The 27,532-nt window shown below is 49.2% G+C and overlaps 4 protein-coding genes across 5 annotated transcripts in view; 2 read left to right on the plus strand and 2 right to left on the minus strand.

Annotated features, from left to right (window-relative positions):
- Positions 1–13,784, plus strand: part of LOC105419903 (NACHT, LRR and PYD domains-containing protein 3-like) — a 33,166-nt gene extending 19,382 nt beyond the window's left edge. The window contains exons 2-7 of the mRNA XM_029850217.1: positions 3,017–4,880; positions 5,620–5,793; positions 8,504–8,677; positions 11,864–12,037; positions 12,514–12,560; positions 12,671–13,784. Of these exons, the coding sequence (XP_029706077.1) occupies positions 3,017–4,880; positions 5,620–5,793; positions 8,504–8,677; positions 11,864–12,037; positions 12,514–12,560; positions 12,671–13,257 (3,020 nt within the window). The 3' untranslated portion in view covers positions 13,258–13,784. The remainder of the gene's footprint in view (positions 1–3,016; positions 4,881–5,619; positions 5,794–8,503; positions 8,678–11,863; positions 12,038–12,513; positions 12,561–12,670) is intronic.
- Positions 13,785–15,540: 1,756 nt separating this feature from the next.
- On the plus strand, positions 15,541–17,804 carry LOC115253189 (sodium-dependent phosphate transport protein 2B-like). Its single transcript, XM_029850334.1, has 2 exons — positions 15,541–15,823; positions 16,023–17,804. The coding sequence occupies exons 1-2, from the start codon at positions 15,785–15,787 to the stop codon at positions 16,551–16,553; spliced, it is 570 nt and encodes a 189-aa protein (XP_029706194.1). The 5' UTR covers positions 15,541–15,784; the 3' UTR covers positions 16,554–17,804.
- Positions 17,805–17,993: 189 nt separating this feature from the next.
- On the minus strand, positions 17,994–22,833 carry bglapl (bone gamma-carboxyglutamate (gla) protein, like). Of its 2 annotated transcripts, none has more exons than XM_029850333.1 (4): positions 22,701–22,833; positions 18,405–18,719; positions 18,218–18,308; positions 17,994–18,129 (listed from the first exon to the last, which is right to left on the minus strand). In XM_029850333.1, exons 1-4 carry the CDS (start codon positions 22,705–22,707, stop codon positions 18,027–18,029), a joined length of 516 nt encoding a protein of 171 aa, XP_029706193.1. In that variant the 5' UTR covers positions 22,708–22,833; the 3' UTR covers positions 17,994–18,026. The 2 variants fall into 2 exon arrangements, with proteins under 2 accessions (XP_029706193.1, XP_029706192.1); XM_029850332.1 differs by lacking the exon at positions 22,701–22,833 and adding an exon at positions 18,918–21,749.
- erp27 (endoplasmic reticulum protein 27) lies at positions 22,801–27,478 on the minus strand. The gene is made up of 7 exons (XM_029850325.1): positions 27,323–27,478; positions 26,735–26,820; positions 25,743–25,880; positions 24,127–24,243; positions 23,819–23,944; positions 23,541–23,738; positions 22,801–22,890 (listed from the first exon to the last, which is right to left on the minus strand). Exons 1-7 carry the CDS (start codon positions 27,378–27,380, stop codon positions 22,849–22,851), a joined length of 765 nt encoding a protein of 254 aa, XP_029706185.1. The 5' UTR covers positions 27,381–27,478; the 3' UTR covers positions 22,801–22,848.
- Between the last annotated feature and the right edge of the window lie 54 nt (positions 27,479–27,532).

Consider the following 27,532-nt stretch of genomic DNA (forward strand, 5'->3'; position numbering starts at 1 on the left):
TTGGTGGGCTGGGAGGAGGTCCGGGTTGGAGAGCGGGAAGTGAGCCGGTGTCTAGGTGATGGTGAATGTTTAGGATTTTGTCCTTGAAAAACTGCATTAGGGAGTTACAGGTGTCAGTTGAATACAGGTGTGGAGGTAGGGAGTCAGGTGGCTGGATCGTTTTGTTGAGAAGTGTGAAAAGAGATCTGGTGTTTCCTTTGTTGGAGGAGATCTGGGCAGAGTAGTATTTTGTCTTGGCTTGGTGAATTGCGTCCTTGTATTGGTAGATGTGGGCAATGTAGTACATTTCCTTGTGGATCAAAAGTCCAGTTTTCTTATAAAGTCTTTCCATTTGACAGCCTTTGGTTTTCATGGAGCGGAGATGAAGGGTAGTTGAGGATGTTCTTTAAACTAGTATTGTAGTGGGATGTGATTTCGTCGGTGGTAGTAAAACAGTCTGGGATGATAATATCATTAATGTGGGAACTAAGGGTGTCAATGTTGATGTTTTTCAAATTGCGGAATGAGATAAAGCATGGTGACTTAACTCTGAAGTGGCGGAGTGCAGTGCTGAAAGAGATGAGGAAATGGTCGCTGACATGGAGATCATCAGCAGTGCAGTAGAGGGGGATGAGACCAGAGCAGCAGAGAAGGTCTAGAGTGTGTCCTTTAGTGTGCGTTGGGAAGTTGATAAAATTACGCAGTCCAAAGCTCTCGAGGCATGATAAGAAGTCTCTGGTGAGAGGCAGATTGGTATTGTCCATGTGGAAATTGAAGTCCCCTAGTATTGTTATGTTTGGAGATAGTGTACATAGATGGGTGAGCAAGACAGCAAAGTCATTTAGGAAGTCGCTGTGGGGCTTGGGGGGGCGCTAAATAGTGGCAATGATGGTGGGAGTGGGTCCAGAGAGTGTAAGTGCCAAATGTTCAAATGAGGATGATGGAAGCAACAACAGCGGAAGGATCTTCCACTTCTGGTGGTGAATCACTGCGATACCACCACCACGGCCGTGGGACCGGGGGTGGGAAAATATGTATAGTCCGGTGGGGTGGAGTCGTTGAGTGAGGAGAAGTCATTTGGTTGTTGCCAGGTTTCCGTAATACAAAGAAAGTCGAAATTGCGGTCAGTTAGGAGATCGTGGATGAGGTGTTCCTTGTTCGTGAGTGAGCGGATGTTAAGAATCCATTAAGTAATAAAGGCATGGATGGAGGTGTAATAAAGGCATGGATAGAGGTGTAAAAAAGGCATGGATAGAGGTGTAATAAAGGCATGGATGGAGGTGTAATAAAGGCATGGATGGAGGTGTAATAAAGGCATGGACAGAGGTGTAATAAAGGCATGGACAGAGTGTAATAAAGGCATGGATGGAGGTGTAATAAAGGCATGGATAGAGGTGTAATAAAGGCATGGACAGAGGTGTAATAAAGGCATGGACAGAGTGTAATAAAGGCATGGATGGAGGTGTAATAAAGGCATGGATAGAGGTGTAAAAAGGCATGGATAGAGGTGTAATAAAGGCATGGATGGAGGTGTAATAAAGGCATGGATGGAGGTGTAATAAAGGCATGGATAGAGGTGTAAAAAAGGCATGGATAGAGGTGTAATAAAGGCATGGATGGAGGTGTAATAAAGGCATGGATAGAGGTGTAAAAAAGGCATGGATAGAGGTGTAATAAAGGCATGGATGGAGGTGTAATAAAGGCATGGATAGAGGTGTAAAAAAGGCATGGATAGAGGTGTAATAAAGGCATGGACGGAGGTGTAATAAAGGCATGGATAGAGGTGTAATAAAGGCATGGACAGAGGTGTAATAAAGGCATGGATAGAGGTGTAATAAAGGCATGGGCAGAGGTGTAATAAAGGCATGGATAGAGGTGTAATAAAGGCATGGAAAGAGGTGTAATAAAGGCATGGACAAAGGTGTAATAAAGGCATGGATGGAGGTGTAATAAAGGCATGGATAGAGGTGTAATAAAGGCATGGACAGAGGTGTAATAAAGGCATGGACAAAGGTGTAATAAAGGCATGGATGGAGGTGTAATAAAGGCATGGATAGAGGTGTAATAAAGGCATGGACAGAGGTGTAATAAAGGCATGGATAGAGGTGTAATTAAGGCATGGACAGAGGTGTAATAAAGGCATGGATAGAGGTGTAATAAAGGCATGGATGGAGGTGTAATAAAGGCATGGATAGAGGTGTAATAAAGGCATGGATGGAGGTGTAATAAAGGCATGGATAGAGGTGTAATAAAGGCATGGATGGAGGTGTAATAAAGGCATGGATAGAGGTGTAATAAAGGCATGGATGGAGGTGTAATAAAGGCATGGATAAAGGTGTAATAAAGGCATGGATAGAGGTGTAATAAAGGCATGGATAGAGGTGTAATAAAGGCATGGATAGAGGTGTAATAAAGGCATGGATGAGAGCTTCAAAGTGCTGCCGTGAGATGTTTTCACCACCTGCAGCCAAGCACCATCATAACCACTAACGTCATTGAAATGTCATAAATTTAGAGTTAACTGTTACCAAGACACACAGGAAGTGGTCTGACTGAGGAGGCATGCTTAGGGTTAGGGTTAACCCATCCTTCCAGATGAAGCTGCACCGCCTTTTCTTGGAATGGAGGTTTGTCTCCTATCAAGTTCAGAACTCATGATCAACCCTTCGGACCTGCTGAGACCCGCCACCACTTTCATTGTTTTTCCTGATCTGGAATCAGTGAAACTTGATCCAGTCTGAAACTTTGAGCGTCAGATCTCAACAGCAGCATCAACAGCAAATTGCTGCAGCGTCAGTCTGAAAGAATTCCAGTCATACCTGCTTTAAAAGCTCTTCTGAGTTCTTTACTTAAGTTTTTGGGATTGTTTTACTCCAGTGATGCTGTTCTTGTCTTTTTGAAATGTGAGGTCCAACTGGACCTGAGAAGAAGATAAACTGTAAAACATCAGCTCAAAGAACTCTGGAATAAATATATAATATATTCATATCTGCTGAATATATCGACTAACACATGTGCATGTATATTTCGCTTTAAGGTCCCACATGTGAACACGTCCCCATCGGCTCTTATCAATCAAACCTTCAGTCAAACCTGAGGAGGAAGTTTATGTGTGTGCAGGAAGGCTGTGATGAGAAGGCAGACGAGCAACGGCTGGACGACGTCTACACACAGCTGTACGTCACCACCGGTGGCGACATACACATCAATGCTCAGCACGAGGTCACTCAGATTGACATGGTTGGGAACCCTTCAGACACAGAACAACCCATTAGTCCCAGTGACCTGTTTACACCTCCAGCTGGGAAATATAAACCCATAAGAACTGTTCTGACCAACGGAAATGCAGGAATTGGCAAAACCTTTCTAATCCGCAAGTTTGTGTTGGACTGGGCAGAACAACGAGCCAATCAAGACGTGCATCTCATATTGCCGTTCACCTTTCGCCACCTGAACCAGTTGAGGGGGACACGCCTATCCTTGGCTGAACTCACTCATAAGTGCATCCAAGAGTCCAGGGACATTCAAATAGAGGCTCTTAACAGCATCTTTACAGCTCTGCAGTCATCAGGAGACACCAATTTTGACAGTTGTAAATTCAAGCTTCTGTTTATCTTGGATGGGCTGGATGAGAGCCGACTAGAAATGGACACCAGAACCAATGAATTCCAGGAGGCGGATATAGATGTGAAGGCACCGTGCTCGGTGGAGGTCCTGCTCACAAACCTCATTAACAGAAGTCTTCTCCCCTCCGCTCGACTCTGGATAACCACGAGGCCCGCGGCAGCCAATCAGATCCATCCGGATTTTGTGGACATGAGGACAGAGGTGCGAGGGTTTAATAATGAGCAGAAGGAAGAGTACTTTAGGAGGAAGTTCAAGGACGAGGAGCAGGCGTGCAGCATCATCTCTCACATCAAGGCATCTCGAAGCCTCCATACCATGTGTCACATCCCAATCTTCTGCTGGGTCACTGCAAAGGTTTTTAAGAATGTGTTGAAGATGCGAGAAGAGCTGCCCAAGACTCTCACAGCGATGTACATCGACTTCCTGTTTGTTCAGTCCACACAGAAAAACAAGAGAGGAGACGGGAAAGCTCCACAATGGAGTCCAGAGAGCTGTGAGATGATTCCAATTCTGGCAAAGCTGGCATTTGAACAACTGCAGAAAGGCAATGTGATCTTCTACGAGTCCGATCTAAGAGACTGTGGCATCACCGTCAGGTCGGCTGATGTCTACTCAGGAGTGTTCACGCAGATCTTCAGAAGGGAGCGAGGACTGTACAAGGAGGAGGTGTTCTGCTTTGTCCATCTGAGTGTTCAGGAGTTTCTCGCTGCTCTTCATGCACATTTGACATTCACCAAGTCTGGCACCAACATACTGTCAAAAAAAACAACCTTATTACATTATTTACTCTCTAAACTGTTCAACATCAAAATCAAACAGGCTGATTTTTACCAGTGTGCGGTGGACGAGGCCTTGCAAAATGAAAAAGGACACCTGGACCTGTTCCTGCGGTTCCTTTTGGGTCTTTCTCTGCCGACCAATCAGGCTCTTCTACGAGGTCTAATTAACGGTGAAGGCAGCTCAAAGCCCAATCAGGAAATCATTGGCTACATCAAGAGGAAGATTGGAGAGAATCTGTCCTCAGAGAGAATCATCAACCTGTTCCACTGTCTGAACGAGCTGAACGATAGTTCACTGGTCCAGGAGGTTCAACAGAACCTCAGATCCAGAAGATTGACAACAGAATGTCTCTCCCCTGCTCAGTGGTCAGCTCTTGGCTTCATATTACTGTCCTCAGGACAAGACCTGGAGATGTTTGACCTGAAGAAATACTCTGCTTCAGAGTGGGTTCTTCTGAGGCTGCTGCCAGTGGTCAGAGCCTGCAGTAAAGCCGTGTAAGTGTTCTGCAGGTGTCTGCAGGTGTTCTGCAGGTGTCTGCAGGTGTTCTGCAGGTGTTCTGCAGGTGTCTGCAGGTGTCTACAGGTGTTCTGCAGGTGTCTGCAGGTGTTCTGCAGGTGTCTGCAGGTGTCTGCAGGTGGTCTGCAGGTGTTCTGCAGGTGTTCTGCAGGTGTCTGCAGGTGTCTGCAGGTGTCTGCAGGTGTTCTGCAGGTGTCTGCAGGTGTTCTGCAGGTGTTCTGCAGGTGTCTGCAGGTGTCTGCAGGTGTTCTGCAGGTGTCTGCAGGTGTCTGCAGGTGTTCTGCAGGTGTTCTGCAGGTGTCTGCAGGTGTTCTGCAGGTGTTCTGCAGGTGTCTGCAGGTGTCTGCAGGTGTCTGCAGGTGTTCTGCAGGTGTTCTGCAGGTGGTCTGCAGGTGTCTGCAGGTGTCTGCAGGTGTCTGCAGGTGTTCTGCAGGTGTCTGCAGGTGTTCTGCAGGTGTCTGCAGGTGTTCTGCAGGTGTCTGCAGGTGTCTGCAGGTGTCTACAGGTGTCTGCAGGTGTCTGCAGGTGTTCAGCAACACGCATCACATCTGGCAGCGTTTTAGGCAGTCGCAGTAGTTACTCCAAGAACTGATTTCATTCCGTATCATTGCACCTTCCGTCCTCATAAAGGTCAACTAAAGAAATAAGCCTGCGTCCCTGATTGTGCAGGAGAGAACCAGAAGGATTTCCTGCTTTCTTCTTCTTTTCTTTTTTCAGGTTGAGTGACTGCAATCTGAGGGAGAGGAGTTGTGAAGCTCTGTCCCCCGTCCTCAGCGCCTCCTCCTCTAGTCTGCTAGAGCTGGGCCTGAGTAACAATGACCTGAGGGATTCAGGGCTGAACGAGCTCTCTGTTGGTCTGAAGAGTCCAAACTGCCGGCTGGAGATCCTCAGGTTAGTGCTCCTTATCAGCATCATCAGTTTTTCTAAATGGCAGCTTGAAATGTTGGTTATCTTCCAAAAAGAGGAAATATCTTTACCAAAAATGCCGACCAGCCGACCACTGTTCACTCCCACAGCTTTTAAAATGACTTAGTCTGGTTCTGGTTCCTGTGCTTCGCTCCCCAGTCAGGTCCAGGCCCCGACACACGACCCAGAACTTTGCATAAATGAGCTGTTAATTAGTGAGCAGTGTGTGTGTGTGTGTGTGTGTGTGTGTGTGTGTGTGTGTGCGTGTGTGTGTGTGTGCGTGTGTGTGGTGGTTGTTTGTGTGTGTGTGTGTGTGTGTGTGTGTGTCTGTGTGTGTGGTGGATGTGCTTGCATGCAGGTTATCGGGCTGTCTCATCACAGCAGAAGGATGTTCTTCTCTGGCCTCAGCGTTGAGGTCCAACCCAACCCATCTAAAAGAACTGGACCTGAACTTCAACCATCCTGGAGATGATGGAACGAAGCAGCTCTCTGCTGTTCTGGAGGATCCAAAGTTGATCCTGGAGGTTCTCAGGTAGATGCAAACACCCTCCCTAAAATGAAGACCTGATACTATTTATGGATGATCGATGTACATCGACTTCCTGGTTGTTCAGTCCACACTGAAAAACAAGAGAGGAGACGGGAAAGCTCCACAATGGAGTCCAGAGAGCTGTGAGATGATTCCAATTCTGGCAAAGCTGGCATTTGAACAACTGCAGAACGGCAATGTGATCTTCTACGAGTCCGATCTAAGAGACTGTGGCATCACCGTCAGGTCGGCTGATGCCTACTCAGGAGTGTTCACGCAGATGTTCAGAAGGGAGCGAGGACTGTACAAGGAGGAGGTGTTCTGCTTTGTCCATCTGAGTGTTCAGGAGTTTCTCGCTGCTCTTCATGCAAATTTGAAATTCACCAAGTCTGGCACCAACATACTGTCAGAAAAACCAATCTTATTACGTTATTTACGCTCTAAACTGTTCAACACCAAAATCAAACAAACTGTTTTTACCAGTGTGCGGTGGACGAGGCCTTGCAAAATGAAAAAGGACACCTGGACCTGTTCCTGCGGTTCCTTTTGGGTCTTTCTCTGCCGACCAATCAGGCTCTTCTACGATGTCTAATTAACGGTGAAGGCAGCTCAGAGCCCAATCAGGAAATCATTGGCTACATCAAGAGGAAGATTGGAGAGAATCTGTCCTCAGAGAGAATCATCAACCTGTTCCACCGTCTGAACGAGCTGAACGATAGTTCACTGGTCCAGGAGGTTCAACAGAACCTCAGATCTGGAAGATTGACAACAGAAAGTCTCTCCTCTGCTCAGTGGTCAGCTCTTGGCTTCATATTACTGTCCTCAGGACAAGACCTGGAGATGTTTGACCTGAAGAAATACTCTGCTTCAGAGTGGGTTCTTCTGAGGCTGCTGCCAGTGGTCACAGCCTGCAGAAAAGCCCTGTAAGTGTTCTGCAGGTGTTCTGCAGGTGTTCTACAGGTGTTCTGCAGGTGTTCTGCAGGTGTCTGCAGGTGTCTCCGGGTGTCTGCAGGTGTTCTGCGGGTGTCTGCAGGTGTTCTGCAGTTGTTCTGCTGGTGTCTGCAGGTGTTCTGCAGATGTCTGCAGGTGTCTGCAGGTGTTCTGCAAGTGTCTGCAGGTGTCTACAGGTGTTCTGCAGGTTTCTGCAGCTGTCTGCAGGTGTATGCATGTGTATGCAGGTGTCTGCAGGTGTTCTGCAGGTGTATACAGGTGTCTGCAGGTGTTCTGCATGTGTATGCAGGTGTCTGCAGGTGTTCTGCAGGTGTTCTGCAGTTGTTCTGCAGGTGTCTGCAGGTGTTCTGCAGGTGTCTGCAGGTGTTCTGCGGGTGTCTGCAGGTGTACTGCGGGTGTCTGCAGGTGTTCTGCGGGTGTCTGCAGGTGTTCTGCAGGTGTTCTGCGGGTGTCTGCAGGTGTACTGCAGGTGTTCTGCGGGTGTTCTGCAGGTGTTCTGCAGGTTTCTGCAGATGTTCTGCAGGTTTCTGCAGGTGTTCTACAGGTGTCTGCAGGTGTCTGCAGGTGTCTACAGGTGTCTGCAGGTGTTCTGCAGGTGTTCTGCAGGTGTCTGCAGGTGTTCTACAGATGTTTTGCAGGTGTCTGCAGGTGTTCTACAGGTGTTCTGCAGGTGTTCTACAGGTGTCTGCACGTGTCTGCAGGTGTCTGCAGGTGTTCTGCAGGTGTCTGCAGGTGTCTGCAGGTGTTCTGCAGGTGTCTGCAGGTGTTCTGCAGGTGTTCTGCAGGTGTTCTACAGGTGTCTGCAGGTGTCTGCAGGTGTTCTGCAGGTGTCTGCAGGTGTTCTGCAGGTGTTCTGCAGGTGTCTACAGGTGTCTGCAGGTGTCTGCAGGTGTCTGCAGGTGTTCTGCAGGTGTCTGCAGGTGTTCTACAGGTGTCTGCAGGTGTCTGCAGGTGTTCTGCAGGTGTTCTGCAGGTGTCTGCAGGTGTCTGCAGGTGTCTGCAGGTGTCTGCAGGTGTCTGCAGGTGTTCAGCAACACGCATCACATCTGGCAGCGTTTTAGGCAGTCGCAGTAGTTACTCCAAGAACTGATTTCATTCCGTATCATTGCACCTTCCGTCCTCATAAAGGTCAACTAAAGAAATAAGCCTGCGTCCCTGATTGTGCAGGAGAGAACCAGAAGGATTTCCTGCTTTCTTCTTCTTTTCTTTTTTCAGGTTGAGTCACTGCAATCTGACGGAGAGGAGTTGTGAAGCTCTGTCCCCCGTCCTCAGCGCCTCCTCCTCTAGTCTGCTAGAGCTGGACCTGAGTAACAATGACCTGAGGGATTCAGGGCTGAACAAGCTCTCTGTTGGTCTGAAGAGTCCAAACTGCCGGCTGGAGATCCTCAGGTTAGTGCTCCTTATCAGCATCATCAGTTTTTCTAAATGGCAGCTTGAAATTTTGGTTATCTTCCAAAAAGAGGAAATATCTTTACCAAAAATGCCGACCAGCCGACCACTGTTCACTCCCACAGCTTTTAAAATGACTTAGTCTGGTTCTGGTTCCTGTGCTTCGCTCCCCAGTCAGGTCCAGGCCCCGACACACGACCCAGAACTTTGCATAAATGAGCTGTTAATTAGTGAGCAATGTGTGTGTGTGTGTGTGTGTGTGTGTGTGTGTGTGCGTGTGTGTGTGTGTGGTGGATGTGCTTGCATGCAGGGTATCGGGCTGTCTCATCACAGCAGAAGGATGTTCTTCTCTGGCCTCAGCGTTGAGGTCCAACCCAACCCATCTAAAAGAACTGGACCTGAGCTTCAACCATCCTGGAGATGATGGAACGAAGCAGCTCTCTGCTGTTCTGGAGGATCCAGAGTTGAGCCTGGAGGTTCTCAGGTAGATGCAAACACCCTCCCTAAAATGAAGACCTGATACTATTTATTGATGGGCGATGTACATCTACATCCTGGTTGTTCAGTCCACACTGAAAAACAAGAGAGGAGACGGGAAAGGTCCACAATGGAGTCCAGAGAGCCTTAAGATGATTCCAATTCTGGCAAAGCTGGCATTTGAACAACTGCAGAAAGGCAATGTGATCTTCTACGAGTCCGATCTAAGAGACTGTGGCATCACCGTCAGGTCGGCTGATGCCTACTCAGGAGTGTTCACGCAGATGTTCAGAAGGGAGCGAGGACTGTTCAAGGAGGAGGTGTTCTGCTTTGTCCATCTGAGTGTTCAGGAGATTCTCGCTGCTCTTCATGCACATTTCAAATTCACCAATTTTGGCACCAACATACTGTCAGAAAAAACAACCTTATTACGTTATTTACGCTCTAAACTGTTCAACACCAAAATCAAACAGGCTGATTTTTACCAGTGTGCGGTGGACGAGGCCTTGCAAAATGAAAAAGGACACCTGGACCTGTTCCTGCGGTTCCTTTTGGGTCTTTCTCTGCCGACCAATCAGGCTCTTCTACGAGGTCTAATTAACGGTGAAGGCAGCTCAGAGCCCAATCAGGAAATCATTGGCTACATCAAGAGGAAGATTGGAGAGAATCTGTCCTCAGAGAGAATCATCAACCTGTTCCACTGTCTGAACGAGCTGAACGATAGTTCACTGGTCCAGGAGGTTCAACAGAACCTCAGATCTGGAAGATTGACAACAGAAAGTCTCTCCCCTGCTCAGTGGTCAGCTCTTGGCTTCATATTACTGTCCTCAGGACAAGACCTGGAGATGTTTGACCTGAAGAAATACTCTGCTTCAGAGTGGGTTCTTCTGAGGCTGCTGCCAGTGGTCACAGCCTGCAGAAAAGCCCTGTAAGTGTTCTGCAGGTGTTCTGCAGGTGTTATACAGGTGTATGCAGGTGTTCTGCAGGTGTCTGCAGGTGTCTACAGGTGTTCTGTAGGTGTTCTGCAGGTGTCTGCAGGTGTCTGCAGGTGTTCTGCAGGTGTCTGCAGGTGTCTGCAGGTGTTCTGCAGGTGTCTGCAGGTGTCTGCAGGTGTTCTGCAGGTGTCTGCAGGGGTCTGCAGGTGTCTGCAGGGGTCTGCAGGTGTCTGCAGGTGTCTGCAGGTGTTCTGCAGGGGTCTGCAGGTGTTCTGCAGGTGTCTGCAGGTGTTCTGCAGGGGTCTGCAGGGGTCTGCAGGTGTCTGCAGGTGTCTGCAGGTGTCTGTAGGTGTTTTGCAGGTGTTCTCTAAGTGTTCTGCAGGTGTTCTGCAGGTGTCTGCAGGTGTTCTGCACGTGTCTGCAGGTGTCTGCAGGTGTTCTGCAGGTGTCTGCAGGTGTTCTGCAGGTGTTCTGCAGGTGTCTGCAGGTGTCTGTAGGTGTTCTGCAGGTGTCTGCAGGTGTTTGCAGGTGTCTGCGGGTGTTCTGCAGGTGTTCTGCAGTTGTCTGCAGGTGTTCTGCAGGTGTTCTGCAGGTGTTCTGCAGGTGTCTGCAGGTGTCTGCAGGTGTTCTGCAGGTGTTCTGCAGGTGTCTGCAGGGGTCTGCAGGTGTCTGCAGGTGTTCTGCAGGTGTTCTGCAGGTGTCTGCAGGTGTTCTGCAGGTGTCTGCAGGTGTCTGCAGGTGTTCTGCAGGTGTCTGTAGGTGTTCTGCAGGTATCTACAGGTGTTCTGCAGGTGTCTGCAGGTGTTCTGCAGGTGTTCTGCAGGTGTCTGCAGGTGTTCAGCAGGTGTCTGTAGGTGTTCTGCAGGTGTCTGCAGGTGTCTGCAGGTGTTCTGCAGGTGTCTGCAGGTGTTCTGCAGGTGTCTGCAGGTGTTCTGCAGGTGTTCTGCAGGTGTCTGCAGGTGTTCTGCAGGTGTTCTGCAGGTGTCTGCAGGTGTCTGCAGGTGTCTGCAGGTGTTCTGCAGGTGTTCTGCAGGTGTCTGCAGGTGTCTGCAGGTGTTCTGCAGGTGTCTGCAGGTGTTCTGCAGGTGTTCTGCAGGTGTCTGCAGGTGTTCAGCAACACGCATCACATCTGGCAGCGTTTTAGGCAGTCGCAGTAGTTACTCCAAGAACTGATTTCATTCCGTATCATTGCACCTTCCGTCCTCATAAAGGTCAACTAAAGAAATAAGCCTGCGTCCCTGATTGTGCAGGAGAGAACCAGAAGGATTTTCTCCTTTCTTCTTCTTTTCTTTTTTCAGGTTGAGTGACTGCAAACTGACGGAGAGGAGTTGTGAAGCTCTGTCCCCCGTCCTCAGCGCCTCCTCCTCTAGTCTGCTAGAGCTGGACCTGAGTAACAATGTCCTGAGGGATTCAGGGCTGAACAAGCTCTCTGTTGGTCTGAAGAGTCCAAACTGCCGGCTGGAGATCCTCAGGTTAGTGCTCCTTATCAGCATCATCAGTTTTTCTAAATGGCAGCTTGAAATTTTGGTTATCTTCCAAAAAGAGGAAATATCTTTACCAAAAATGCCGACCAGCCGACCACTGTTCACTCCCACAGCTTTTAAAATGACTTAGTCTGGTTCTGGTTCCTGTGCTTCGCTCCCCAGTCAGGTCCAGGCCCCGACACACGACCCAGAACTTTGCATAAATGAGCTGTTAATTAGTGAGCAATGTGTGTGTGTGTGTGTGTGTGTGTGTGTGTGTGTGTGTGTGTGGTGGATGTGCTTGCATGCAGGTTATCGGGCTGTCTCATCACAGCAGAAGGATGTTCTTCTCTGGCCTCAGCGTTGAGGTCCAACCCAACCCATCTAAAAGAACTGGACCTGAGCTTCAACCATCCTGGAGATGATGGAACGAAGCAGCTCTCTGCTGTTCTGGAGGATCCAGAGTTGAGCCTGGAGGTTCTCAGGTAGATGCAAACACCCTCCCTAAAATGAAGACCTGATACTATTTATTGATGAGCATGGAGACCTTCCAGACGTTCGGTGGTTCAAGCAGCACATTGTGAGATCTGAACCACCTCTGAGCAGAGAGATGTGATGCTTTCTGGACCTTCAGGGTACGAGAACCCACATAAGGGAGAATAAAAGGGTCACGTCAGAGATACAAAAAGATCAGGTGATGCCAGCACAACCATCTGGGCTGCAGCCACTGCCTGGGAGGGAATCCTTAGAGAGAAATAGGCAAAGTTCTCCTCCATGACGTTGGCATATGGAGAGATGTCACAAATCCAGCTCTGAGGTTCACAAACCGAATCAAGAGCAAACCGGTTCAGGCCGACCCAAAGTCAGGGACGAACAGTGTAGAGCTCAAGGTTGAGGTGGCATCTGTTGAACCTCTGTCCTGCCTTGGATTTCATTTCCTCTGTGTCTTCTCCCAATCCAGACTGGACCATTGTGGGAAAGAGAGACTTAAGAGTGGTGTGAAGAAGTGTAAGTGATCAACTTGATGCGTCAGCACGTCACGCTCTGAAAAAAGCAGCAGTTAGTGGACTCAGTTGTGTTTCATGAGCTGGTTCCTGGTTCCTCCTCTCTCCCTTTAGATCACTGTGAGCTCAGCGTGGACACCAACACCGTCCACAGGTCAATCCAAGTGTCCAACAACAGGGTGATGACGACAGTGGCCGAGGACCAACCATATCCAGCCCATCCAGAGAGGTTTGAGGTCTGTCCCCAGCTGCTGTGTAGCAACAGCCTAACTGGTCGCTGTTACTGGGAGGTGGAGTGGACAGGATGGGTTGACATTTCTGTGGCATACAAAAAGATCCGGAGACATGGAAGCAGTCCCCAAAGCCGATTTGGAAGGAATCAGCAGTCTTGGAGCCTTGTGTGTTCTGACAGAGGTTACTCTGTCCTCCACGATAACATAAGTGTCGACCTCCTCACCTTCTCATCCACTGGTCCTCGGAGAGTCGCCGTCTATGTGAACTACCCCGCTGGCACTGTGACCTTCTACAGATTCACCACCGACACCCTGGTCCACCTCCATACCTTCAAAACCACATTCACTGAACCGCTGTTCCCTGGCTTTGGCTTTGGTTTATGGTCTGGGTTCCCGCCCCATTTCTCGATGCATTCGACTGCAGAAGATTCTGTCAGAAGAAACGCGAGGGTTGAGCTCACGGCCTGAATATGAGTTCTAGACCTGCTGGATGTTCTTCATGAAGGTCCCGTCTGTCCAACCAACCTCATCTTTCCTATTGCTGATTTCACAGGTTGTCAGGAGAGAGCAACGTGATCCTAGGAAAACTGGCTGTTTTTCTACACCTCTTTGTCCTTTATTTTTAATTTTCCTGGTGAGATTAAACCTCTTTTTCCAAAGCGACTCAGCCAAGTTGGCCTCATCCTTCATGATCACCATGAGAACTCACAGATGTAAACAGTAACGTAGATCCCAAGAGGAGACAGAGAGCTTAGAACGGAGAAGAGCCAAAATTAACATCCAACATAAGAAAAGCAATGTCAATTCTCACTCAGATACATTTTTAAGGGTCTTGAATTGTCCAAGCGTGAACTATGGGGTGTTTAGAATGTTATTCCACAGCCAGCTAAATAATCATAGAGCTCTGGAAAGGCTGCCATCTAGTGGAGCAAATGTTGTAGGCACCATATAACACAACTGTGATCATCAGTATAAATCTGTATTCTAAAAAACAAGCATTTTCAGAGTCGCCCTTGACTTAAAAATAATCTCATGGTGAATCACAATACAAGAGGAAACAGCATCTGCATGTTGGCAAGACGACATTTCTGATATTCCAATATTTATGTTTTTAACTGTCGTGCTGATCATGGCCATGCTGGGGGGGGGGGGGGGGGGGGGGTGGGGGTGAAGGTCTAGAACAGCACCGGACTCATGACTAAAGTCATCACAAAAGCAGTCCGGGATGTTTGACCACAATTCCAATGAAGTAGGAATCAGAAATAAACTGGATCACAGTGGGATTGTGGAGCACGTCTGAGATGTTCAGCCATCGTAGCTCTGGTGCAGTAAAGATGAAGTATTCTACATATACGGCTGAATATATAGTTAGAACTAAATGCATCAGTGAGGCCTTCCTTCCTCTCACAGCATCATTAACAGCTTCACAGGCTGAAACAGGCCATTGATATTTAGACTATTGATCAACGGCTGCTCCTGTTAGGAGAATCAATAGAAAAATCAGGTCGTCAACGCTGTGCCGCTCCGCCCCCACGGAGAGGGCGTCCGCGGCCTCCACCCGTCTCAACGCTGTGCCGCTCCGCCCCCACGGTGAGGGCGTCCACGGTCTGCGGCCTCCACCCGTCTCAACGCTGTGTCGCTCCGCTCCGATGGTGAGGGCGTCCGCGGTCTGCAGCCTCCACCCGTCTCAACGCTGTGCCGCTCCGCCCCCACGGTGAGGGCACGCCGTCCCGTCTAGAGCGGAGCGTGAACATCTGTGATGGCTTTGAAGAGTTCCTGTGTGAGACACCTGGTGATGTGACCAGTGTCACCACTGTGTCCTCCACAGCCTTGATGGGGCTGAAGATCAGGTGACCCGACAGCATGGATCCGCTACACCTGCCTCAGGTAACCGTCTTGGTGGCGTCGCTCTAGAACGGAACCGTTTCATTCAGGGTGGCGCCGACGGCGATATGAAGCTGTTCAAACTGTCGACGGCAGAGCGGAGTGTGTTTGGGTCATGGTGGTGGAATTTTACTGCTGCTGGACCCTCGAGTGATCGATATCCTAGTGAGTGTGTGTGAGTGTGTGAGTGTGTGTGTGTGTGTGTGAGTGTGAGTGGTCCTCCCTCCTTCCCTCTTCCCTCTCCCTCCCTCCTTCCTCTCCCTCCCTCCCTCCCTCCCTCCTTCCTCTCCCTTCCTCTCTCTTCCTCCCTCCTTCCTCTCCCTTCCTCCCTCCCTCCCTCCCTCCTCTCCCTTCCTCTCTCTTCCTCCCTCCTTCCTCTCCCTTCCTCCCTCCCTCCCTCCCTCCTTCCTCTCCCTCCCTCCTTCCTCTCCCTCCCTCCCTCCTTCCTCTCCCTCCCTCTCTCCCTCCCTCCTTCCTCTCCCTCCCTCTCCCTCCCTCCCTCCCTCCCTCCCTCCTTCCTCTCCCTCTCCCTCCCCCTGGTGGCCGTCGGTGTGATCCTGCTGGCTCTGTCTCTGCTGGTGCTCTGCTCCGGCCTCGTCCTCATCGTCAAGCTGCTCGGCTCCATGCTGAAGGGGCAGGTGGCCCCATGGTCAAGCAGATCCTCAACACCGGTTAGCAGCAGCACCGTGTTGCTAGAAGCGTGTGTTGCTCCTGTGGATGTTGAGGGGTTGCCTGTGCTGGCAGGTTTCCCTTTTCCCTTTGGCTGGGTCACAGGTTACGTTGCCATCTTGGTCGGAGCGGGAATGACGATCATTGTGCAGAGCAGTTCGGTTTTCACGTCGGCCATCACTCCACTTGTTGGTTAGATCGTTACTCATCATTCTAAACGTGCATAGATGCCACCTAGATACTCTGCTTTTATTCAGAGGTTGAATGGAACACAAGATGGAGGCACACGTGCACACATTGCCCCACGTGCTAATACTAAAGATAACTTCTTATTCACATATGTTTTGTGTTTACTCCTGGAATTGGTGTGATCAGCATTGAAAGAGCGTACCCGTTGTCTTTGGGTTCAAATATCGGCACCACCGCGTCTGTGCTGGCGGCTATGGCTAGTCCTGGAGACAGACGGGCTAATGCTCTGCAGGTCAGGCTCTCACACAACAGCAGCCACTAACTATAAATCTAAATATATATATATATGAACAGATGACAACGACATCAAGGACCTGCTGTCAGCTGAAATCACATAAATTCAGTATGAAACTTTACCTGCATTTCCAGGAACAACAGGGTTTCTATTACAGGAGGATGCGACTCACAACATCTTTCAATCATCTCTTTAGATTTCCCTTGTCCACTTCCTGTTCAACATCTCCGGCATCCCGCTGTGGTATCCAGTCCCGTGCACCCGCATTCCCATCAGACTGGCCAAAGGCCTGGGCAACGTCACCGCATCCCACCGCTGGTTTGCTGTGGTCTACATCGTCCTTTGCTTCTTCCTTCTGCCGCTCGTTGTCTTCAGCCTGTCTTTGGCTGGACGTTCAGTGCTGGTGGGTGTGGGAGCACCTCTGCTCACCATGCTGCTCATCATCCTGCTCATAAACATCCTTCAGAAGAGGAAGCCAGTGTTTCTGCCGCCTGGATTACGATCCTGGAGCTTCCTGCCCCTTTGGGCCCGCTCCCTGGATCCCTGGGACAGAGTAGTTGAGGTGTTCACAGCCATGTGTTGTTGCTGGTGCAAATGTTGCCACCTTGCTGCTGCGGTGGAGCAGGAACGCCCAGAACAAAGAGCTGCAGAGAGAGAGCAGCAAGAAAGGCAACAGCGAGGTGGACATGAGCCCTGCGATGTGGGCAGGGACGCAGGGGGGAAATGAGACAGAGATAGAGGAGAGAGTCTGACAATGACACCACTGTGAATGTTGCGAGGCGTCAAAATCATAACAAAGTGGAGTTTGTGTAAAAATGATTTGGGCTGTTGATGGTTAGACAAACAGATTTAGTGATGTCAAACATCACTACTACATTAGCATAGTAGCATATTCAGCATGAGTGAGCTAGCATGTTAGCACTAATCAGAAAACACATGATGCCTTAAGAGGTTTCAGGGATTAAGCTAAAGGATAAATGCATTTGATCTCAATGGTCGTAGTGGCACTGAGGAGATTTGCCTAATGTTAAACGCATCGTTTAAAGATGTAAATAATGTAATTTAAAATGTTCGCTGTGAAAGCAGCTGAATGTACATATGACTAATTATGTCACATTAAACAAACCCCCCAACAATGTTTTTCTCCTCCATAAACCTCGTCAGCAGCATTTTTACTGTAAGAACTCCCAGAATTCTGCATGTTCTCTGAGGTCTCAGCACTGTTGCATGTGTCCGGGCCACGTGCACAGGAAATGAGATGGAATATCAATAAGTCATTATTGAGCGCTCTTAGCAGCAACTAGCCAGATCAGCTGGTGCTCACGCTGCTGCGTGCGTGTATGGAAATACCATCCCCTCTTGAAAGCGAATGAATGAAAATTAGCTCCAAAACATTCTCATCTAAACAATTATTGAAGACAATTATTCAAGGCCATAAAAGCTTTTCAGTTCTTTTTTTTTAATCTCTGAGATTCAGCTGATGAACTTTCCCAGTTTTAGACCTTGACCTCCAGTAAACCCGATGACCTCTGCTGACTCGTGCACGATGTGACACAGCAGCAGCAGCAGCAGCACAGTGGAGGCCATGAAAGGTTGTTAACGTGGTTGCTAACGAGTCGCTGCAGCGCCACGCTAACCTCTGCGGAACTGGACATTAGCTCGTAATTAGTCAACGATGCAACACTACTAACTGATGGTTTACTGGTAAATCAGCAGAGGAAACGATTCCACACGAAAAATAATTTATTACCTTCAACCCAGAGGCACTTTGTGGTTACAGAACTGGCAGATAACTGTTGTACACACACTAGACACTAGAGTAGAACTACAATACTTCTAATAACTCACCACTACGCTGGACTATGAGTGAAAGTAACATATAAAACATCCATATAATACATACAATACATTTGCTCTGGTAGCACCATTGACTTTATACTGCAGAGATTAAGAATAATTTACTCTTCTGTTGGCTGCGACATCGTTCGTGAGCTTCGGTTCCCTCGTCTCCACTCTACTCAGAACCACCGGAGCTGCTCACTTGTGCCTAAACGTAATCATCTCACAAGCACAGGGTCATTTTTTGATGATTTGTGTCCCGGTCCCTCAGATGGATCCAAGGGTGATATTCTGTTGTTCTGTTAGTAACCGGCAGAGAAAAGAGAACCCAGGAAGGAGCGGTGAAGGCGGAGCGGTCCACCTAGAAGGGTGGGGGGCCGTAGTAGGCAGCGTATGCAGCAACGATGCCGGCCGTGTCTGCCATTTCGTCACAGGCGATATTTAACTCGCACACCTCCCTGAGGCTGAATGGGTGGACGCAGACAGAGCGATGCTGTGAGGTCGACACCATAAGGTAGCAAAAATGGGCATTCAAACACATCCTCGGTTTACCTCTCCAGCTGTTGAGGGGTAGGTTCTCCTGGAGCCCTTCTTCTCCTCAGGAGAACAGCAGCCAGGTCTCTCTTCATCACCACCTGAGGTGCTGTTGGGACAAAGATCCAGCGTCATTCATCTGCATTAGAAACAAGCTTCTGGAGGAGAAATGTCTTCAAATCTGCCCATTTAAAAGGCTGCGTACCCTCAGTGCTGGCAGATTCTGATGAAGATGAGGAGGATGAAGAAGAAGAAGAGTCAGAAGCAGACTCGGAAGACTCGGAGGACTCGGAGGACTCGGAAGATTCCGAAGCTTCAGAAGATTCAGAGGATGAGGATGAATCGGAGTTGGACTCAGAAGAGGAGGACGAGTTGGAGTCAGATTCAGAGGACGAGGACGAGTCGGACTCCGAGTCTGAATCAGAGGCTGAGGAGGAGGAATCGACCGCCGCAGCTTCGGTGGGAGAAGCTTCATCAACTGTGTCGGCTTCAGGGTCCACGATGACCTCTGGCTCAACAGCTGCAGACGACAGGTCATAAAACATTAACAGACAGACAGACAGACAGACAGACAGACAGACAGACAGACAGACAGACAGGCAGGCAGGCAGGCAGGCAGACAGGCAGGCAGGCAGACAGTCAGACAGGCAGGCAGGCAGACAGACAGACAGACAGACAGACAGACAGACAGACAGACAGACAGACAGACAGTCCTTACCCCCCATGGACCAGCACACCGACACAAAAGCACAGATGCAGAGGAGAGTCAGGGTCTTCATGATGCTGCTCACGTGGGGGCTCTGTAGACCAACTCAGTCTTCTCGGATGTCCTGGATGTTTGTTCTGTTCCTTTGCCTCACATTGGGCTTCATTATATATGGTTTTCCACCTCCTTGGTCTGACCAGACCCCCACGGACAGATCAGCCTCTGATTGGCCGACGTATCAAATGTCAATACTTCCGCTCCTGGTTGTCATGAAAACTCCCATAAACACCCACACATCCCTGGCAGGAGTGTAAAACTCTCCTTCAGCCATACCCAGACAGCCACAAACCATCCCTGGCATCCGTGCTCGTGCCGTGTACGTGCAGGCTGGAAACCATGTTTGAGCTGATGTAAGTGTGTAGCGTCTGTATGTAAGCCGTCACACGTGATTAATGTTGTCCCACTGCAGGGCGACGCAGAGCTCTAATGCAGCGGCGCAGAGCTCTAATGCAGCGACACAGCTCTAATGCAGCGACGCAGAGCTCTAATGCAGCGACGCAGAGCTCTAATGCAGCCACGCAGCTCTAATGCAGCCACGCAGCTCTAATGCAGCCATGCAGAGCTCTAATGCAGCCGCGCAGAGCTCTAATGCAGCCACGCAGCTCTAATGCAGCGATGCAGAGCTCTAATGCAGCAGCGCAGAGCTCTAATGCAGCAGCGCAGAGCTCTAATGCAGCAACGCAGCTCTAATGCACCGATGCAGAGCTCTAATGCAGCGATTCGGAGCTCTAATGCAGCCACGCAGAGCTCTAATGCAGCGATTCGGAGCTCTAATGCAGCCATGCAGAGCTCTAATGCAGCCATGCAGCTCTAATGCAGCCACGCAGAGCTCTAATGCAGCCGCCCAGAGCTCTAATGCAGCGGTGCAGAGCTCTAATGCAGCCACGCAGCTCTAATGCAGCGATGCAGAGCTCTAATGCAGTGGCGCAGAGCTCTAATGCAGCAGCGCAGAGCTCTAATGCAGCAACGCAGCTCTAATGCACCGATGCAGAGCTGTAATGCAGCAATTCGGAGCTCTAATGCAGCCACGCAGAGCTCTAATGCAGCGATTCGGAGCTCTAATGCAGCCATGCAGAGCTCTAATGCAGCCACGCAGAGCTCTAATGCAGCGACATAGAGCTCTAATGCAGTGATGCAGCTCTAATGCAGCAATGCAGAGCTCTAATGCAGCGATGCAGAGCTCTAATGCAGCTCTAATGCAGCGATGCAGAGCTCTAATGCAGCGACGCAGAGCTATAATGCAGCGACGCAGAGCTCTAATGCAGCGACGCAGAGCTCTAATGCAGCTCTAATGCAGTGACACAGAGCTCTAATGCAGCGACGCAGAGCTCTAATGCAGCGATGCAGAGCTCTATTGCAGCGACGCAGAGCTCTAATGCAGCGACGCAGAGCTCTAATGCAGCGACGCAGAGCTCTAATGAGCGTTGGGCTCTAATGCAGCGACGCAGAGCTCTAATGAGCGTTGGGCTCTAATGCAGCTCTAATGCAGCGATGCAGAGCTCTAATGCAGCGATGCAGAGCTCTAATGCAGCGATGCAGAGCTCTAATGAGCGTTGGGCTCTAATGCACGCGGGAAGTGAATTACTGAAAGGACATCTTAAAATAGTCTCCGTCTCTCCCTCTGGGCTTTGGGCTGAACTGAGCAGCACTTTTCCTCATGCTTTCTTCAACAAAAAACAAAATAATCCAACAATTTCCCCGTCAGTCATGGAAGGTTATGCTGAAGGATTTTAGACTTGTTTACTGATCCCGCACACCTTCTCGATTCCTGTTGCCCCGCCAGGACAACCACGCCACAAACGGGGAATAAATGAGAAAGGGAAAAACCCCCAAAGGGCCCAAACCAGCGGCGTCCCAGATTTCTGTAACTCGCCCCTGGATGTGATGGGGGGATAATGAGCGGGATCCGCTGCAGGCTCACCTCTTTAGCAGGAAGCCTGTTGTGCTCTGGCGATGCCCCAACTGTGATCTCCTTCCCCCACAAACCTCAAACTGAACACAGGCTACTAATCGAGTGACACGGAGCAGCAGCCGGCCGCATCGTGCCTCAGAGTTTAATTAGAGTGTTGCAGAGTCCCACTGTGACCACAGCCAGGCGCTATTTACAGATCCATCTCGGTTCACACTCCCGGCCAAATCCAGACTGGACCGGAGTTCTCCTGCACTCGCCACTTTATTTCAGTTTAAGCAAACGATGTATACAACTAAATATAGGCAAAGCCCGACGCGTTAGAATGCACGCTGGGCTGGATGCCGTGTTTTGTTTAGCTTTAGCTGCGGTTTACGGTTAAAAAATGTATCAGGGTGCTGAAAACATGAGAAAAAACAGTCTGCAAGTCTGCGACAGAGGCGAGTATTTAAAGGTTCATTTGTTGAGCGCTCAGTGTTGCTGCAGCCTGACCTCGATGTCCCCAGCTTCCAGGGCCAGCTTTATTTCTGGTGTCTGGGATTTGACCATGTAATTTCAATGTCTGGAGCATTTTTGTGAATGTGTTTCGATGCCTGAGGGACACAAAGGGAGGAAACAATTGCCACATCCCTCTGTGACCTCCAGGACGCTCGGAGCAGGATTCATCTGTTTGTTGGGGCATCCTGGTATCCTCAATCACTGTTTAGTGATCTTGATCTGGCTTCTATTGAGACCATGAAAAGCACAACCGTGCACAGCGAGGAGATAGCGTGCATGATTCCAATTGAGGCTGGAGAGGCGCCTACATTCACCTGGACAGAACCAAACGACCAATTCTGCTGATGTCGGCCTCGCTTCTTTCTTGAGGGACTTTAGGAACATGTAGGAATTGGATGGATCCAGGTTCCCCTGTACCCTTGAAAGCTTCACCACATCGATGGCTGCAACAGGGCGCCAGAGCATCATGGATCAGCCGCCTCATGGCTCCGGATGGTCCTGAGTGCCGCGTATGGAGACGGGACAGGTTGGCCTCGAGTCTCTGAGCTTGTTTTAAACCTACATACATCGTGTTGGCATCAGCAAAGTTGAGGCTGCAGTGCCGTAGTGGACTAAAGCATAAATATAAAGAACAGCTCATACTTTTGACTCCACTCAGCCATGAATCACGGCACCGTTGTGGAGAAACCAAAAACTGGGGTATTTCTGACAATTCATATTTAATTTAATGTCTCGCTGTCACCCGCGGACCTCCATCAGTGCTTTATGTAACAGTGTCTCTCTCACACACACACACACACACACACACACACACACACACACACACACACACCCACACACACCACACACACACACACACACACCCCCCCCCCCACACACACACACACACACACACACACACCACACACACACACACACACACACACACACACACACACACCACACACACACACACACACACACACACACACACACACACCACACGCACGCACGCACGCACGCACGCACGCACGCACGCACGCACGCGCACACACACACACACACACACCACACACACACACACACACACACACACACACACACAGCATTCTCTTGCCAGGCTTTCCCAGTTATGCTGGGTGCGAGCGAGACGACACCTCTAATTATAATAATCTCAGTCTGAAATTCTGACCGGGGAGTTTTGGAGTTTTTCAGAATAGTGCGTCTGTGTGTGTCGTGTTTGTAGCAAGATGCCCATTATGAGCAGCACTTCTGTGACGCGCGTCAACTTCCCCCCGTTCACTTCCTGTCTTCCTCTGACTGGTGGTTTGTAAACCAGCCTGGCTCACCTTTCATTGGCACACCGAGACAACATAGTGGGGGCTCCGTGCACACGTTCACATGCAAAGTGTTGGGTGTAACTGGTGTTGGACAGAGAGCAACATACAGGTGAGGCTTGCTCAGTTAGCCTTTAATGGATGCGCACTCCTCTCCAGACTACAGCTCAGTTTTGGCCTCCGCTCCTGCTTGTTCCACATCCTGAAAAACAAATGCAAGAAATAAGACAAAGCAGACAAAAACGTGGCCCAGTACAGACCATAATAAAAGGCTCTATGTTTTTGGATGCAGATCCTTCACATCTGTACATCATACAAGATCAGAGAGGTTTGACCCATAAGGACCCAAAGTCCTTCCCCTTAAAGGGAAAATATGGGAGAAAAGCTGAAGACAAAGAACACGTTTGCAATGTTTTCGTCCCTTAATCACTAATAATTCAATAATTAATCATTCAATTTCCCCCCTTTTTAAAGATATGTGTTGTTATATTATGGGCTGTAGCTTAGTGGCAGATATATTTCTCATTTAAGAATAAAAACAGAAGCGATTTTCCTGCTTGGTAACAGAAATTTGTTATAGTTGAACATAAAGTTTGAGTTTAGAGTAAAGATCCAGTTGAAGGCCTTCAGTGTGACAGTGATGTATGTTTTTAATGTGAAATTTATCATTAAACTTAACTTTTTAAAAGGGAAATGTCCAGGAAATTTGGAAATTTGTCAGTTCTTTGGAAATGCTAGACCACCAGGAATCCTCTTGCATTTACATTGAAAAGACAAAAAGACTTGGAAGATCTTTGTCTTTCTGCTGATGAATATGACGTAAAGAAAGCAACATTATCTCAGGCTGCTCACCTTTAACTCCCCACTCAGGAAAGACTGGCAGAATTCCCGCACACGTGCAGCAGAAATCTCCCCCTCGGGCAGAAGCCACTTCATGTCAGAGTTGCCGTCATAGATCCCAACCCGAGGGAGGTCCTTAGACTTGAGGCCAAAGTAGCCGAGGGGTCGCAAGTTGGACTTCACTGCTCCATTCATCAACACAAACAGGAACTGAAAAACAGGTTTTAAAGGAATTTACATGGATCTGACGGACATTTCCACATGTAAATCCCAATATAACCCTGGCTCACTTTGCCTGTGAACTCAGGAGCCAGAGGCCCCAGCTGGTCTTGGAGGTCGGTGTATTCTTTAGTCCCTCTGTTGGCAAAGATCACGAGGTGCGTCTTCACCTCAGAGTTGAACAGGCCCACTGCCGTCTCCAGAAGAAGACCAGAGCAGGAAATACAATTAAAACCAGTTATATGTGACACCACCACAGTAGAGGTCACGGCCCCTCAGGCACTACAGCGCGGTCAACGCGCCTGGACAAAGGGACGCTGTCGTGGATAAAGGAAGAAGCTACAGCTGCAGAGCAGCGTGATGAAGGTGGGAGACCTACCACTTGGTTGTATTCTGTGATGAATCGAACCTCGTTGATAGTGATGAAGTTCACAAGACCATCGGATTCGATCTTCTTGGCCTTGGCGAGATCAAGCTTCTCCTGGTGCTTGTCAACCTGCATCATCATCATCATCATCATCATCATCACCACCATCACCACCATCATCATCCTCACCACCACCATCATCATCATCACCATCACCACCATCACCACCATCATCACCACCACCACCATCATCATCACCACCATCATCACCATCATCACCATCATCACCACCATCATCACCACCACCATCATCATCATCACCATCACCACCACCATCATCATCACCACCATCATCACCATCATCACCATCATCACCACCATCATCACCACCACCATCATCATCATCACCATCACCATCATCACCACCACCATCACCACCACCATCATCATCATCACCATCACCACCACCATCATCATCACCACCATCATCATCCTCACCACCACCATCATCATCATCACCATCACCACCACCATCATCATCACCACCATCATCATCATCACCATCACCACCACCATCATCACCACCATCATCATCATCACCATCACCACCACCATCACCACCACCATCATCATCATCACCATCACCACCACCATCATCATCACCACCATCATCATCCTCACCACCACCATCACCATCATCACCACCATCATCACCACCACCATCATCATCATCACCATCACCACCACCATCATCATCACCACCATCATCACCATCATCACCATCATCACCACCATCATCACCACCACCATCATCATCATCACCATCACCATCATCACCACCACCATCACCACCACCATCATCATCATCACCATCACCACCACCATCATCATCACCACCATCATCATCCTCACCACCACCATCATCATCATCACCATCACCACCATCACCACCATCATCACCACCACCACCATCATCATCACCACCATCATCACCATCATCACCATCATCACCACCATCATCACCACCACCATCATCATCATCACCATCACCACCACCATCATCATCACCACCATCATCACCATCATCACCATCATCACCACCATCATCACCACCACCATCATCATCATCACCATCACCATCATCACCACCACCATCACCACCACCATCATCATCATCACCATCACCACCACCATCATCATCACCACCACCATCATCATCACCACCATCATCACCATCATCACCATCATCACCACCATCATCACCACCACCATCATCATCATCACCATCACCATCATCACCACCACCACCACCATCACCACCATCACCACCATCATCATCATCACCACCATCATCACCACCACCATCATCATCACCATCATCACCACCATCATCATCACCACCATCACCACCATCACCGTCATCACCACCATCACCATCATCACCATCACCATCATCATTACCATCATCATCATCACCACCACCACCATCATCATCACCACCATCACCGTCATCACCACCATCACCATCACCATCACCATCATCATTACCATCATCATCATCACCACCACCACCATCATCACCATCACCATCATCATCACCACCAGAACTCTGAGCTGTTGTGATGCACCTTTCTGAAAAGGACCAGGGTGTCTGAGGAGATGCTGTACTCGGCCCAAACTTCTTTCACCACACAGAGGGCTACGGGAACAGAGGACACTCGCTTTGCAGCTGCCAGCAGCTCCTGGTAGCCACGGCTCTCCTCTGCCTGAAGAGCAAAGCAGGGTGGAAATTTAGTAACAACAAGCTCATTTTGTTCAGAGCATCTGATATTGAGTAGATCAAAGGGTTTTTAATACCACAAAGGCAGGTTATATAAATATATAGGATATATATAATAATGGTAAGCTGCTGATTGTTCTTCACTGATATGTTCTGGGCAATTTGAGGAAATAACAATGAAAATATGGAAAAGTTGAGGAGGAACACGGATGAAGTGACAGAACAGGAAGGAACGAAGGCAGAAACTGTGCTTCATGTCTTCATTTGGAGCTAATGTTAGCTTCAACTAACCCTGTTAAAGGCTGTTAAAGGGTTCATTTCCACTCTTCTGGCTATTTTTGCCCTTTTGGCCAGCAGCCTCACAGTTCATGGGCTCCCTGCCTGTCTCTCTCCCCCTTACATGAACTTTCTGCCGTCCTCAGGAAGGTCAATAGTGCCAATCCCACAAGCCCTGGGATGCATACATATTTCCTGTGAAGCAGTGCACGCTCTCCCCCCGCACACAGAGTCTGGCCAGCGGCTTCGCCTCGGCTCCTTGCCTCAGTCCTCACAGCAGCAGTGCTGCCAAAGGTGTGGCTGCAGGAAAAACTACATTCTTCTTCGAAATCTATTCATGTTACCCTCATCTCCACGGCAGACGGCAAACAAATGCTGTATTTTGGGGCCAATTACAGTCCCGCTACTTGCTAATTAGTCTCATCATGTGGAGGCTGCTATATACACGTCTGCATAATAAACTGCGCCATAAAGCGGCTCTTGTGGGCATGTTTATAAGATGCCTGAAAGCATATTTTTGCCCTGTGTTCAGATGTTTCTCTCTAAGCAAGTGTCTCTTGTGACCTCCAGGAATCCAATGACGACCACTTCAGCAGAGTTGACGAATGCCTCAGCAGCCTTGGTGTCTGTCAGCCTGAGGAGGCCACCATCTGCAAGAGAAGGTCACGGACAATCAGCCCAACCACTCAAGCAGCTGAAAAGGCGTTCAAGGATGTTAGAATTATTAAAACATTAAATCTTTTTTTTCTTGACCATTTTATCCCTTTTGGGGTCCCCCCCCCCAAATCTTCCCCCCGCAAATTGGGCGAAGGCAGTCGCCAGCTCGTTACTTATTTGAGCAGTGAGAGTTCATTAGCTTGCTCAAAGGTACTTTGGCAACACTCTGAGGGTGTCCTGGCAGCTTCCTCTGTTACCAGAACATCTCCAAGTTTTGTTCACACCCGGTCTTGGACTGAGACCCCCCCACTCTGCCCAGTAACACACTGCCTGAGCCACCACCGCTACCCATAATAATGATAACATTTAGAATTCCCAAGGTCACAGGTTCACATGACAGACGGGATTATTCTGCTGCCCAGGCAGAATTGTCTCAGACAGGCACCGATGATCATGTACGAAGGTCAGATCTCCTTTGAGAAGAGGAACACTCACCCTTTTCTGTGGCTCTACCAGAAGACACCAGGAAGAGGAGGAAGAGAGTGATGAGCATATTTGATGTGGTTCCTCCGATGGGCCGTCAGGGAAGGAAATGGCTGAGCAACAGAACGGTGTTTAAGAGCAGCGGGGCCGGGTCACCCACATGGCCGCAGGCTGCAGAACCTTTCTGATTGGAAGGCTTCTTGTGAACAAACCAGGTGTTCC

Source organism: Takifugu rubripes, chromosome 17 (genome assembly GCF_901000725.2).
Source record: "Takifugu rubripes chromosome 17, fTakRub1.2, whole genome shotgun sequence".
Classification (NCBI taxonomy): Eukaryota; Metazoa; Chordata; class Actinopteri; order Tetraodontiformes; family Tetraodontidae; genus Takifugu; species Takifugu rubripes.